The sequence below is a fragment of the Medicago truncatula genome, chromosome 1, assembly GCF_003473485.1.
Source record: "Medicago truncatula cultivar Jemalong A17 chromosome 1, MtrunA17r5.0-ANR, whole genome shotgun sequence".
Taxonomy (NCBI): Eukaryota; Viridiplantae; Streptophyta; class Magnoliopsida; order Fabales; family Fabaceae; genus Medicago; species Medicago truncatula.
Window position 1 is genome coordinate 5,156,917 of NC_053042.1, and position 14,919 is coordinate 5,171,835.

Here is a 14,919-nt window from a genome sequence, read left to right on the forward strand (position 1 = left end):
ATAACATGATTACAAATAAGATGGTATACGCGGTTTTTGAAATGATATGAACTGTGATTGGTTGTTGAATCGTTGTTTAACCAATTAGGTATTTTTGTTGCGTGTTAATTGGTTAATGTTTTAAGTAAGAAATATTCTATATTTGTTTCGAAAGTATTACTAGAATATTAAATGGTTCACGCGGTTTCTGACACAGTTGAGTGGCAATTGATTGTTGAAACGTGGTCTTACCAATTCAAGCACGTATTTTTAGTGATTGGCATTGTCGTCACAAACTAGTTTCACATTTATATTCACGTTTGAGAGTTTGTTTTTTGCCACGTCAAATTTTCAAATTGAAAATAGTTAAATGGTTCACACGATTTCTGACACAGGTTGAGTGACGATTGGTTGTTGAAGCGTGGTCTTACCTATTCAGTTTATTTTCGTGTTTTTTATAGCGTTTTGATTGGTTTGTGAAATTCAAGCACATATTTTTAGTGATTGGTGTTGTCGTCACAAACTAATTTCACATTTATATTCACGTTTAAAAGAGCTTGTTTTTTGCCGCAACAAATTTTCAAATTTAAAACAGCATAATCAAATAAAAAGAAAAAGAAAAAGAAAAAGAAAAAGAAAACACTAAAATACTACTCATAATTTTACTTTGTAACGACTTTCTATCGCTCTTTCAATTGTTCAAATGCATTTGTAATGAAAATTTGAATACGATTTTTGAAAAAAACAAATAAACAAATAATTTATACATTAAAGTTTAGGAAAAAAAAAAGGTTCCACAAATACTCATCCAAAATGTATAACCAAAAGAAAAATCTACGTCAAAATTCTGTATGCACAACTGCCTAAACTGTGAGGATGAATTATGGACTACTAGTAACTCGTGAGGATTTTGAGAATGGATGCCTAACTATGACTTAGGTGAATAACCAAAAACTTAGCAAAGACATATGGTCGAGGTGGAGAAGCCCTTTCTATTGTCATCATGAAAGAGTTTGATATTTTTAGTATATGCCTTAATTACTTGCTTCTAAAACTTATGGTTGTTTAATTTTCAACTTGTGCACCAACTAAATGTGTCTTGATATAACAACAGTATGACTTTGTTTTCTTTTCTGGTTATGAGCAAAAATAACCCTATTATTTCAAAATTCAATAAGCAATAAGTAAAATCTGATCAATAATTGTGTTTCATCCAGAAATCAAACTCTAGTGGTTCCGAATGATTCGTCATTAATTAGAGCTCATTAATCACTTGAGTTCAATCGTTGGTTATAAATAGTAGCGGTCTAGTAACAAACCTTGCTCACTAAGAACATACAAATTAAATGATGCACAAATCTTTTTATATCTTAAAATGGTATTTATGAGTTTCATTTAACAATTGTACTATCAACTTTGGTACATTTTACTTCAATAGAAAACACAATAAAGTAAGTACATACATTACATTAATAGACAAAAATTATTTTAGCTGAAGTTGAATGAATCCATGATCTCATCTAGACCTTCTGATATCAGTTTCCAATGAACCAGAATTACGTCCACCATTCAAATTCCAATCATTGGTAGAACCAAAAGCCTTCCCAAGCAACCCTTGCAACCTTTGAGGACTAGGATAAACTTTCCTTTGCAAAAATCCTGAATAAGACTCTAAAAACTCAGCATAAACTGGCACAAGAAGTTTCACTGTTGAATCCCTCATTTGTTCCCTCAAATCAACATCAGGTATACTATAAAAACTCCTATGCCTGTCACAAATCTCACTCAAACACTTGAAAAATGTCTCAATCTTTTCATTCACCAACCTTCCAATGCTTTTTTCCTTGCCTTGTTTTTGTTCTTTTATATCATCATCATCTTGATCTAAAATCTTCACCAAAACCAACCAAGCTTGCTTCTGATACAAGTAAGCTGATTCTTCTGCCACTGCTTTGTAACTTTCTTTAATGTATTTCTCACCCAACAAATCACCAAGTTCTGTGTTCTTTGTTCTCATATACATATACCAATATGTGTTCATCATGAATATATTCACCAAAATCTTGTCCTTACAACTCAAACGTTTGGATTCTATGTTTCTTTGAAGTGCTTCCATTACATTACAAATAGCATGCTTCAGTAAATCCTCGTCTGTTTCGGATTGTTTCGACGATAACATCAACTCGGTTTTCCATGTTAGTTCCGTTCTTAAAACCTTGGCCATTGTTGTTCTGTAATTCTCCGTGGACAAATACTTGAGGTAGTTAACAGCATATCTAACAATTTTTGGAACAGAACCATCTTGTGGAGGCGGGAGAAAACCGTCGACGTTTCCTTCAATTTGCAACCCGAATTCCCAAAATACTTTGCTTGATGCATCAATGATTAGCTTCTCAAGCTCGCGAAAGCGCGCACAGATATCCTCGCCGGATTCACCATCAAAGATTTCAAGTACATATGGTTTGAGTTTCTCCAATGACTCAAACATGTCTAATAGTTTGAACAGTTTTTGTGGCTCTTTGTTACTTCTGGCGACACCTTCTCCGAATCGAAAGAACACGGCCATGATCTTGTCTGATATTTTCACAAAGCATTCTGGATGGATTAGCCCATCTATGATTTCGCCTAGAACGCTTTCGCAAAGTTTCTTTTCTGATAAAAGAACTTTCTTTGTTGCAACTTCAAAGTGTTGTGTCCAAAGGGTTATTGATGTTTCTAAGTTTTCCCATTCCATTTCATCAATACCTTCTGGGGTGTATGTTCTTAGGTAATCAGGGTTTAACTTCATCAATGCCTTTGCAGCCCTTTTATATCTTACCTGTTGAATTATCACAACAAAATTATGTTTAGTGGAAATAAACAATTACAAGTTTGAGACATGTAACATATACATCCATGTTTAAGAAGATATTTACCCTTTTGTTAATATTTTTCAGTTAATATTTTATATATTTAATTTTTAATGTGTCTAACAAGCAATATTTTTCACACAAAAATAACTATATTTGGTTTGTATAGATCTACACAACCTATGAATTACTTTGATCATAAAATAAACTACTAGTACTAAATTGCTAAACCAATATATATCAACTGCTAATCTAAAGAGAAATCAAATAATATTTGCAACATGATCATAGATAATCAAAAGGATGTTACCTTAACATAGATGTCAATGCATATATCTAAGCAATCATTGGCAGCAAGAGTGTTTGAAATTCTTCTCAACACTTCAATTTCCAACTCAGATCCCAATTCAAAGCTAACCTCAAAATGATCATCACAGTCCTCACCACCATTTTGCATATGTGACATATCACCTAACTTCCTATGCTTTAATTTAAGCAAAAGAACCTCAAACTCATCTTGCATATGAAGCAAAGCTTGATCCAACAAACCTTCAAATCTCATTTCATCAACCTCAGTTTCATAAAGTGCCTTAAGAGTTATAAGTGCTTCTCTTAACCTTTGTGTTCTGTATTGATCAGCAGCTTTTGTTCTGCTTATAAACTCCACAACTTCTTGAAGCCTCATAATCACTGGCTCAACAACTTCACTTATAGAGTTAATAGCTTCATTTAACTGATCAACACAATCCATGTAATCTAGAAGCTTTGAAAGCCTCTTTTGATGAGTCTTTTCTGTTGATAGCTTTGAAGAGAGGTTAAGGAGATTGTTCTGGAGAGACTCAGCGAGTTTGAAAGTTTCGAGAAGTGCAAGAGCAGGAGAAATTGCTCTATTGATTCTTGTATCAAGTGCTTTTCTTGACATGGATAAGGATTGTAAAGGGTGTACTCTTCTTGATGCTGTTGTGATTGATCCATGTAAAAGATCAAACCTCGTTTCCATTGTTTCGATGTTTTGTTCCATTTGTTTCGATGATCGAAGTAATGATTCTAAATCAGAATATGCTGATTCAAGTTTAGTGATGGTTGCATCTTGAGAATCACTTGTTTGAGGAACCATTAACAATGCCATTAATTGTTTTTTATGCATGTCAATGGTTGAAGTTTAGATGCAATGTATAACTATAACTATATATGAAGAGATGTGTTTGTGAGAGACAAAGAAAGAGTGAATTGTTGGAGGCAGAAGAAGACATAGGTCGATGTGTTTAAGGATACAAATGGCATGATGTTGTTGGAAAAAAACAAAAGGACAACTGTGGAAGCATAGAATATACAAAGCCGGTGTCCTTATTCCTCATTGGTACACACGATCATATTATAACCAATTGTGATCATAGTGTATATTATTAAATTATCAATGACAATGATCGTATTATTCTTATTTTGTCTCATTTTTTGGTTTATAATCTGTCCCTAATTCTACCATCTATTTTATCCACACACAAAAAAAAAAACATGATTTGATAAACTACATAGCACTGCGTTTATGTACCAAAGAATATTTCATATCGTACATATTTTTTATAAAAAAAAATAATAAAAATAATAAGTTCATTTTCTTTTAGCATTGGACAAGTCCACAATATTTTCCGACTTCAATGCGCATTTGGTCCTCTAACTTTGCACTAGTTGCAATTTTGATCCTGTATTAAAAAAAATAACAACATTCTAGCCACCTAAATTTCCTCCTTTTGCAACTTTCAATTTTGATGATTCAAAATCAATCATTTAAGACACTAGAAGATCAAGAAACAAGTCACGAGTCATATTCTATGCCCTATAAATCTGAAACTTGCTCAAGTAAATGCCCCACTTGCTTTTACTGTTTTAAATGGTTGATTATGAATGATCAAAATTGAAAGTTGCAAAAGGAAGGAAACTTAGGGGACTGAAATGTGGTTTCTTTAATAGGGGGTCAAAATCGCAACTAGTGCAAAATTAGGAGGCCAAAAATGTGTTTAAGCCAATATTTTTCCAAAAAAAAAGTCCACAATATTTTGGTACGTAGGATTAAAAAAAAAAAAGAGGAAATGAACAATAAGAATTTAAAATTTGCTTCATAATTTTGGTTGTTTTTTTTTAGAGGATAACTTTGGTTGTTTATTGATGTCTTGCTGGAAATTGAAAAGATCATCACTATCATTACTAACATGTTACAATTTGTCCAATAACTTATTTGGCTTCTAATGAATGTGTGATTTTCTCAAACCATTCTTGTAGGCTTCGTTGAATTGTAAAATTGATTTAATTTAACTTCACTGCACGTTTTTGTAAAATATCTTTATTGTGTAATTTTTTGTTGCTTTGTACTATCTTGTAATTGTGTTTGCATAAATCCTAGAGATTAACAACAGCGGACAACAGCCCGTCATTTGGTATGGCAACGGAGCAATGAGAGTGACTTGATCTAACTTGCTACTTCATAAAGTGTTAAAAATCCTACGTTGGATAAGAGATAGTTTGATAATGTATTTATAAATGAGATAATCTTCACCTCACAAGTTGTTTTTGTGGGATTGTGTTAGGTCCAATTACAATTTTTAAGATGGTATCAGAGTCTCTCCAAGATTCGTTGAGCCACCTTCTATCAGGTTTCCATTATCGGGTCACCCACCATTTATATCTACGTCCTAGGTGTCCAGTCATGGGCGTGAGGGTGTGTGTTAAAAAGCCCTACATTGGATAAGAGAGGTCTAATAATGTGTTTATAAGTCGGTGTAATCCTCACCTCACAAGTGGGTTTTGTGATATTGTGTTAGGCCCATCCACAATTTCTAAGATAAGGATTCGTCCCTTTCATATAATTTTAATTAACTTAAAAACTTGTGTTTGGTTTGTAAAACAGTAAGTACTGGACTGAAGAGTACAAGACAAAATAGCGCAACACAAAGCATAACACCATATGACAAATTTTTACGACATTGATTTTTTTTTTTTTTATACAATTTTTGGGGGACAAAATGTTATTTTGCATTTTAGACAACTTGTACTTTGGACAAAAAGTTGTGATGTGGTTTGGTGAGGGACAAAAACATGAGTTTTTGTCCTGTCCCTTGCCTCCAATTTGTCTTGTACCTGAAACAGTTTTACAAATCAAACACTGAACAACTGGAGTTGTTCTGTCCTGCACTTCATTTTTTAGCAAATCAAACGCACTTAAGTGATTAAAATTAAAAATTAAAAACCAATTTGTATTTATGGTGTAATTTAGCCTAATCTTTAACTATAGGTAAAACTTGAGTATTGTTATTTACCATTAAGTGGTTATTAAGATATGGTCTCAACAATTTTATCTTCTTCAATAAATCGGACCACTTTTTGTCCTTCATCTTTGGATGTTGGTATAGCGTCAATTTATCCTTCATGTGTTGCATTGAAGGACCATATTCGATTTTATTCATCCTTCCATTGATCATAACGCATGGTCATTTACCTTGTTAAATAAGGAAAGATTTATCCTGCTCTCTTTCTTAGATTAATCAACAATTGACCCTTCACCAACATCCAAAGATGTAATCAATTCTATTACTCTACACTGCATTTTTCTCGTGTTCTGGCATTCATAATAGTTTTTTCATAATCCCTTTGATTTTTGCTGGTTAATATGCTACTTACCCCAAATTTTAATTTAGAATTATTTTTAAATATTTTTATTTGAATTAAAGTAAAAGTTGAATCTATCCCACTCACTTAAATTAGTTTATTAATTTTTAGAAGTTTTTTAGTTTCTTAAAAAAAATTGAAGCTAGTTCATTGTCATCTCTAATTCTTGAGATGACCTATTTCCACCCATATCCATGGGGTAAAGAATTTTTCAAACCATGGTGAACACTTCATATGAAGTTTATTCATTTGTTTCTTATGATCTCATTGTGGAGAAAATCAGTCACCACAACCCTTTTTATTTCTGCTCCTTGGTCGGATGCGAAGCTTTTTTATTTTTTTGCTGATACATGTGAAGCTTATTTTAAATGTGTTTCTAAGAAATATTATTAAAGCTCATTTTTGCTATTTTTTTTGCTCTCTGCCCCGATTTGAATTCTTTCTCCTAAGAAAAAGGTCAAAGAACAAACTTTTTTTTTTTTTTTTACAATTTACGAGCATGGTAAAAAATAAGAGAATAAAGAGAATGATTATACTCCTTAAAAAAAGAAAAGAGAATGATAATACTCTCTCACTTCCATATTAGATGACATATTTGACATTATGCAATATTGACTTAACATAATATGTTTCTACAAATATATAAAAATAAATAATATTATATAAGATGTTGAATTCGTCTCGATGAATACTTTTAAAATATTAAATTCCTTATAATTTGTTCCAATAGATAATTAAAAATATTAAAAATAAAAATATGCATTGATTTGTGTAACATGGTCAACTGTGTTGAGACGGAGGAATCAACTGTCTCACTTAATATAGGATGGAGGAAGAACTGCCTTAACTCTCACCCCTTGGGAAAAGGGATCATGAAAATGTGACACATACTCTTCCTTTATTTTACATTTTCATCAATTTTCGATGCTTTTCCCCCTAAATTCCACATAAGGTTAGATGAACACTACCTAAAAATTGTAACCAAGTTGCGTCCACATTTTGATCTTATCTTACTTTCACCAATCACTTGCAACCTTTTCATTAAATCTTAACTAACCATATACCAAGACTACTTCAAATGTTCAAAGGGTAAAAAATAGTGTAGATCTTTTTGGCTTGCATTCTCCCAATTTGTGTCCATTTGTTCATAAGTGATAGTGCAAGCCAAACACACTGTGGAACAAAAAGTAGATACCAATGTGACAATAATTAATTGGTGAGGCATAAGTTCCATTTGAAAAATTATGGGTAATGTATCAAACACCAATGAAAATTAACCACGTGTAGTTAACAAATAAAAAAATTGGAAATTTGTTAATGCAGATAAGTTAAACTAATTCTATAGTAACTAAATAGCTTCTTCTTCATATATATATATATTTTTTTAGCACAAGCTCTTGTACACATCTTAGCAAAGAAAGAAACTTAATCAAAAAACTATACTTGATCCCTAATACTATATACTATTACTAAATATACACATATATAGTATATATCTATAGCTAGCTAAGAGACAAGAAATTAATTACTCATACTATACTATAGACTAGAGTACACTCTAGAGAAGAACTATGTGCAAGTTTCAATTTTCAAGCATTGCAACTGGATTGAGAAGCTTCCCTAGAACGAGTATGAAACCTCCAAGTGAAAACATAGTCCCTTGATTGATCACAACACAACTTGACAACATCACAAAAAGCATTCACACAATTTTTCTTCTGTCCATTATTTTCCCATTCAATCCTCACCCAACAAGAGAAACCATTTGAAGAAATTGGTATATTTGAAGAATCAGAAAGTTGCAATGTTACCTCACCACTAATCCTCTTGCATGATGAACCACATTGAATTTCAAGCCAAGGACATTCTGGTTGACCCACCATTTCTTTGTAAGCTGAATTTGCCATCCTAACTCTGTTGTTTGAATCTGAAATGACAGCTGGCAATTCCTCTGACTCAACCTCTTGTTCTAATTCCTCAGGTTTTTTAGGTGTTTTTGTTACACATGGTATAGCTGAAACTTCACTTATGCAACCAACATTTATGCATGAACCAATTGGTCGAATCGGTTGCGGCGAGATCACATTGATGACATTGTTGGTGCTAGAAGCTGGTTTTTGTAGTTGTTGCAAAAGATCCCTCTCTTGTGGAACTTCCACTTTAGTGTTGTTCAAATCTATCACCTCTAGTTCAAATTTTAATGCATTATTATTATTAGGTGAATTAGGAGAACAAGGAAGAAGAGGGAGTGTTACTAAATTTGGATTAGTAGTTGAATTTTTGTTGCAATTGAGAACTCCAACTCCATGATTTGGAAGAGGGAGTTGAGGAAGTGAAGAAGGAGGAACAAAATTACCTTGTAAAGTAAGGTTTTTTATTGGAGATGTTACATGCAAAGGTTGACAAAAACCTAAGACATGTGTTTTTTGTCTTTTCAAAGAAGAGGGTAGTGAAATAGGAGCTCTACCTCTCTTTCTTGTCCTTGTTGGTCTTGCTTGTAACTGTGGCCAAAGATTCCTAAGGTAAGGAGATTGTTTGATCTTTTGAGAAAGTGAGTTTGATGATGAAGATCCATCACTAGTTGAATTGTTACTTGAACATGTTTCTGGCTTTGGTGCTATTGGTCTATACCTTGACATAATCTCAGCTGTTTTTGCTGGATTTGGGTATGGATTTAAGGTTTTGATCATTGTTATTTTTGTGAGGAAGGTAACAAAATACAATGAGAGTGAGGATGTGAGAAAGAGTCGTTCGTTATAAAGAGGAGGAGGATAGTGTAGTATGTTGGATTGAAAGGGAGGTTACGGTGTCAAAATGTGTGGCTATGTTATGTTATGTTATGTTATGTGTCTATGAAATATATGAAAGAGTTATGAAAAGTGACCAATAAGAAAGAGGCAACATGAAGTAAGAAAGAAGGGGAAAGGGACACTTGGAATTGTACGGTGGGTACGTGTTGGTTAGAGTGATGAGAGATGACATTTGGGGATTGGCCAGAAAATGTGGGTCCATGCATGCTTACACATAATGATATTATTGGATAAGAACATACTATAGTGGTAGTTTAGGAATTTTGAGTAGCACGACTTAAATGTGTGTAGTGCTGGATAATGATGTTGTGACCGTCGATTTAATGTAGTATTTAATACGGGGATACTTCTAAGTTTCATCGTAAGATAACTAAATTCTGATTAGTAAATATTTTAGTTAGGATTTAAATTTGATCGAGTACTCTCAAACAATCTTACCAATTTTTATATTGTCGAGCTCAATTTTTATTTACAAAATCTCTTGTTGCTTTATTTTACTACATACATAAAAATTATTCTGGTTAATAAAAAAATTAATATTTATTGTAATTTTTTTTTTTACTATGATTGTATGTTCCATCAAATCAAATCGAGATCCAATATCATTTACTAGAGAGTCTAAAAGTAACTTACGGGCGTTTACAATAGAGACTCTTGAGGTCTTAAGCGGATTTCACATAAACACGTTACTTTTTTTATAATTTTTTAATAATAGTACATGATAAATGTATGATAGAAATTTGGTGTATGATAGAACACTATGACGTCATTTGATTCATGTAGCCGACCTCAATTAGTGGGATAACGTTTGGTTGTTGTTGTTGTTGTTGTTGCGGTACATGATAGATACTTAACCACTTCAATAGAGTCTTGATGAGTCTCACCAATAACTCTTCATCATTTACATTTCAACAAAAACAACTCAACAATAATTATTTTATTAAAAATTGTGTGAGGTTCACTTAAGAATGAAAATCTTAAGTGAGATGAAAAAATTCCTTAATGAAGTAATTATTAGATATCAAATTTTAAATAGTGAAGATGTCACTATTGAAGATGGTCTAAGTCGTTACATCTCAACCAAAACTTTAAGCAAGTTATAGAGGATGATGAAATCACAATTATCATATTAAAAACCTAACTAAAGAGGGTGATGAAATGGGGTAGTGTACGGGCAACTTTATAGATTATTAAGTGATATAGGGTGATAGAGTAGAGGTCATCACCGATAAAGGCATTTAAGAAGAAGAGAAGGAAGGAACCAATGAGAAGAAAAAGAAAAGAACGCGTGTGGTTGAGGTTGGCATGCATGAAAACACCTAAGCTCTACTATTACCATTGGTTTGCTCACGCTGTCTTTTTCCTTCAATCAGAAACTGTCTCCTTTTCAAGCGGTTACATTTGTTCCATTACCACATGTCGTATCCACCATTTTCCTATTACATGCAATCAATCAATATCATTTTTCATTGGTTGGATTCTCACTATTCGGTGCCAACTCACCATTCTTAGTCTTCTTACGTTACGCCATCAATCAATTAATATATCAATGCTTCACCACTACTACTAGCTAGTAGTACAAATGGAGAGAAGACACTCTCCTATGTTAAGAGAGATTTAACTAAAAAATGGAAAATGGTAACAAATGCTCTAAATACTTTAAGGTTGAGCTGTCAAAACGGGCCGGCCCGTATGGGCCGGCCCGTTTAGCCCGAATAAATATAGGGCTTGGGCCTAAAATATTAAGCCCGAATTTTAATAGGGCTTTTTAGCCCGGCCCTTAAAAGCCCGGTACCCGTTAGGGCTAGCCCGAATGGGCCGCGGGTAGCCCGTTAGCCCGCATAACAAAAAAAAATTCTATAAATTATATATATTTTTCAAATAATTATTTACTTAGTTGATTATCAAAGTATAAAACAAAAGTGAAAATTCAATGAATTAACACAAATATAAATGTAATATAAAATTATATTTATTCATTTCGTTATTTATAGTTTTAAAGATCGAATATATAAATATCTATAACCATAACATATCTAATTTATTAAAATCATTTTTCTCGTCGTTTTAGTTTACGACGTTTGTACGAAAATGTTTACAATTTACTTTTGTGCTAGACATTAATTAAACATATTAAAAATATTATTTATAAAAAAATTATAGTAGTGTTTTATAGTATTTTTTAAAATAAAAAAAAATATAATTTTTAATACGGGCCGGCCCGTTTAGCCCGCGGCCCGTGTAGGGCCGGGCTCGGGTAGTATATTTCAAGCCCGTTTTGTCAACCGGGCTTTTTGGCCCGGCCCGCTAAAACCCGAAGCCCGCTAGGGCCGGCCCGTTTAGGGCCGGGCCGCCCGTTTTGACAGCTCTACTTTAAGGAAATATTAACGAGTGTTTCTGAAACATTTTTTAAATGGTAAATTTTTTTGTAAATTTGTGTAATTAATGCATTGGAAATTGAAATATTTAACTTTTTTATAACATAATTTATTCTTTTAGAATCCTTAAAGAGTGCGTCGGGGTACTCGTTAATAAGACCTAATATTTTACTCCTTCCATTCCAGTTTAACTGAGTTAGTGGACTATTTCACAAGTGTATATATGAGAGAGAGAGAGAGAGCATTGATTTTGAGTGTCTTTGACAAGTATTGATGCATTCTTCTTTATCATAAATGTAATATAGAATATATTGAATTGAGAGAGGTGAAAGTAATATTAATTAGAGCTATAATTTGAAAAAAGTAATTGATGTTATATTGAAAAGTGAAATGAATCAATATTATTGGGACAATATTTTTTTTACAAATGATTCAGTTATTATGGAACGGGGGAGTATTAAAGACCTTAGATAATAAGTTTATATGGAAATTTTTACATTCAAATAACTTAAATGTATTGAAAATTGAAGTATTAGATTTTTTTCAATGAATACTTCCTTAATTTGGAATCCTTGAAGATTGCTTTTGGGGCACTCGTTAGCAAGACAAACTAAATTTTATATTAAAAGGATATTTTCATTTGGCAAAATAAATAGAGTAGGTAATTCAAACAGAAATAAATACTACAAAAATACAGACTAAAGAGGTTCTACTATCATTAATTTTTTATACTTTTAAAGAAAAAATATTTCTTTATCTCTTCAAATGAAGAAAAAAATAGAGAGGATTTTAACAGATGTTAATCAGAACTCTTGTTAAGAAAATTAAAAATAACATAATTGATGAGTTTTCAAAGTTATAAATGTACAATTTTTGAAATAAAAATTATTTCATTAAACTTTTAACAAGGGTTCTTATGACAATCTTAATATTAATTTCTCTTAAATTAATACTTTGATTTTAATTATAAACAAAAATTACATTTGAATTCATAGAATACTCTGATAATAATGAAATGTTACTTATAATTGAAACCGGAAAAAATAGATAAATAGTTTGTGTATACTCAACAAAGATGTTAGTTCAATTTCAGTGGTAACTATAGCAGAGTCTATAAATATCTATGTCAATTATCTCTTTGAAATAATGCATAATTCTAATGAGCTATTAGAATTCAACATATCTAAACCATCGATGATGGTGTAATATTTAAGACAATGTCTAAGAGCTTAATAAATTCCTCACCACTTTAAAATAAAAGTCAGTTCTTGCAATTAAGTGTAATAAAAATTTCCATTGCTCCTCTATCAAATCCCACAGTTGTAATAAAAAAACTTTATTGAAAAAGAAGCCACGAATGAAGTTTATGCGCTCAATTTTCATTGCTCTTCAATCGAATTCAGATTCTTCACTTATTCATCTTAAAAATATAATTTCTAACCACTGGAATCAACCATCATGTTCTCATAGGGTCGTTGTCATTTTTGAGAAGAAGCGAGAGGGAAACAGAGTTTGGTATTAAGTATTGAGAAATGTTAACTAGTACTCCCAGGATACTAGTTAAGGATGTTAATATGGAAACTTTGCATTGAAAAATGATGAAAAGTGGAATGTTTCACTTTCGAAAAGACAAAAAGTTGTTGTCTTTAATAAAAAAAATACTCCCTCCGTCCCTTAATACTTGACACAGTTGAACTTATTACGCATGTCAATGCATAACTTTGAGCTTAAATATCTTGAATAATATATTAGAAAAAATTATGAAAATTTGATATTTTGAAAATACTCATCGAGACGAATCTAACGACATCTTATATGATGTTATTTATCTTTGTATATTAGTTGAAAAATACAGTCAAAGTCAATTAGATCAAAATTAAAAAAATTTCAAATGAGTCAAGTATTAAGGGACGGAGGAAGTAAATAAATTTGACTGTCCCGTAAGTATTTTACGAGGAGTGTTCTCCAGATTGATGAAGTTAAGGTAAAACAATAGATTGTTGGAAGTTAAGGAAGAACAATACATTGTTGGAATCAGGGAGAAGAACTACTATTAAAGAATGAAAAATCAATTGAATTAACATAAGTTGTTTGATTGATCACTTTGACTGTTTAGGGTTTTTGATACAAAGCATTGTCTCTATTTTACAAAAAGATGATTATTGCTTGGTCTTCTTTTGAATTTCGATTTTTTTGGCAAAATTGTGCGCATCGATTCTTTAATTTTTTTTTGAAGGATCGATTCTTTAATTTAGTTTCATCAAATTCTAAATATGTAATCTATCATTTCATTTTTTTTTTCTTTTTTGCAAATTAGTCATATGTCTATAAATTTTGTTTACATTGTTGATTCAAGTTATATAATTTTTTTCTTGATTGTTCTAAAAAAATAAATTCTTGATATAAATATAGACTAAATTGTATTTTTGGTCCCTTAACTATTTAGGTAATATCGCTTTGGTCCTTTAATTAAAATTCGATTTATTTTGGTCCCTTAATTAAAATTCGATTTATTTTGGTCCCTTAATTAAAATTCGATTTATTTTGGTCCCTTAACTTCTCTCTGTTATACATTTTGGTCATTTCTGTTAGTTTTAATTCAAAAACATTAGGTTTTCTTCATTTTCTTCTGAAATTTTTCTGGGATTCTTCATCGAATTGTTGGGTGAAATATAGATTATTCGGCCCAACAATTCGATGAATGTTTACATGCACACATACAAGATGACTGAGTTTGGTGAATCGAGATCAGACGAGTTAGATTCCAATATATGTTTATTTATTTTTTAATAATAAAATATAGATTATTCGGCCACGGTCTAATGATCACAATTGTCTTAAACAAGTAAATGCGTCAAAATACACTTAGCGAGATTATCGTCGCCATCCACAACATCCAACAAGGGTGGTTGCAGGTGGTGATCCACGAAGGAGATTTAGTGACCTTACAACGATATACAAAGGACTTTGGCGATGCCATTGTGATCCTAAGCGAAATTAGATATTTGTCCTCGCCCCATTGGATAAATATAGTACATGTACTCATCCCCATACCCTAGCCGATATCTCTATATCGGTAATCTACAGGTATTTAGATACCGATAGATAAAAATGGCCCAACCGCCAACCTTTTGGTATTGAGCCTGTGAAAATGGGCCTATGAGCATTTGCTCGGTCCAGAACACCCATCACATTTGTTAAAATATATTTATGATGAGATATATTTTAAATGTGTTGGTA

At 31.9% G+C, this 14,919-nt stretch overlaps 2 protein-coding genes across 2 annotated transcripts; both read right to left on the minus strand.

The window, feature by feature from the left end:
- Window positions 1-1,318: 1,318 nt before the first annotated feature.
- Window positions 1,319-4,154, minus strand: LOC11416358 (exocyst complex component EXO70I-like). The gene is made up of 2 exons (XM_003589006.3): window positions 3,139-4,154; window positions 1,319-2,797 (listed from the first exon to the last, which is right to left on the minus strand). The coding sequence occupies exons 1-2, from the start codon at window positions 3,973-3,975 to the stop codon at window positions 1,496-1,498; spliced, it is 2,139 nt and encodes a 712-aa protein (XP_003589054.2). The 5' UTR covers window positions 3,976-4,154; the 3' UTR covers window positions 1,319-1,495.
- A 3,677-nt stretch (window positions 4,155-7,831) lies between these two features.
- On the minus strand, window positions 7,832-9,328 carry LOC11422454 (uncharacterized). Its single transcript, XM_003589007.4, has one exon. It carries the CDS (start codon window positions 9,179-9,181, stop codon window positions 8,081-8,083), a length of 1,101 nt encoding a protein of 366 aa, XP_003589055.1. The 5' UTR covers window positions 9,182-9,328; the 3' UTR covers window positions 7,832-8,080.
- Between the last annotated feature and the right edge of the window lie 5,591 nt (window positions 9,329-14,919).

Coding starts and splice junctions, on each gene's coding strand:
- LOC11422454 (XM_003589007.4), bottom strand. CDS start 9,181: ATGATCAAAACCTTAAATCCATACCCAAATCCAGCAAAAACAGCTGAG.
- LOC11416358 (XM_003589006.3), bottom strand. CDS start 3,975: ATGCATAAAAAACAATTAATGGCATTGTTAATGGTTCCTCAAACAAGT. Junction 2,798..3,138: donor GCATTGACATCTATGTTAAG/GTAACATCCTTT, acceptor ATAATTCAACAG/GTAAGATATAAAAGGGCTGC.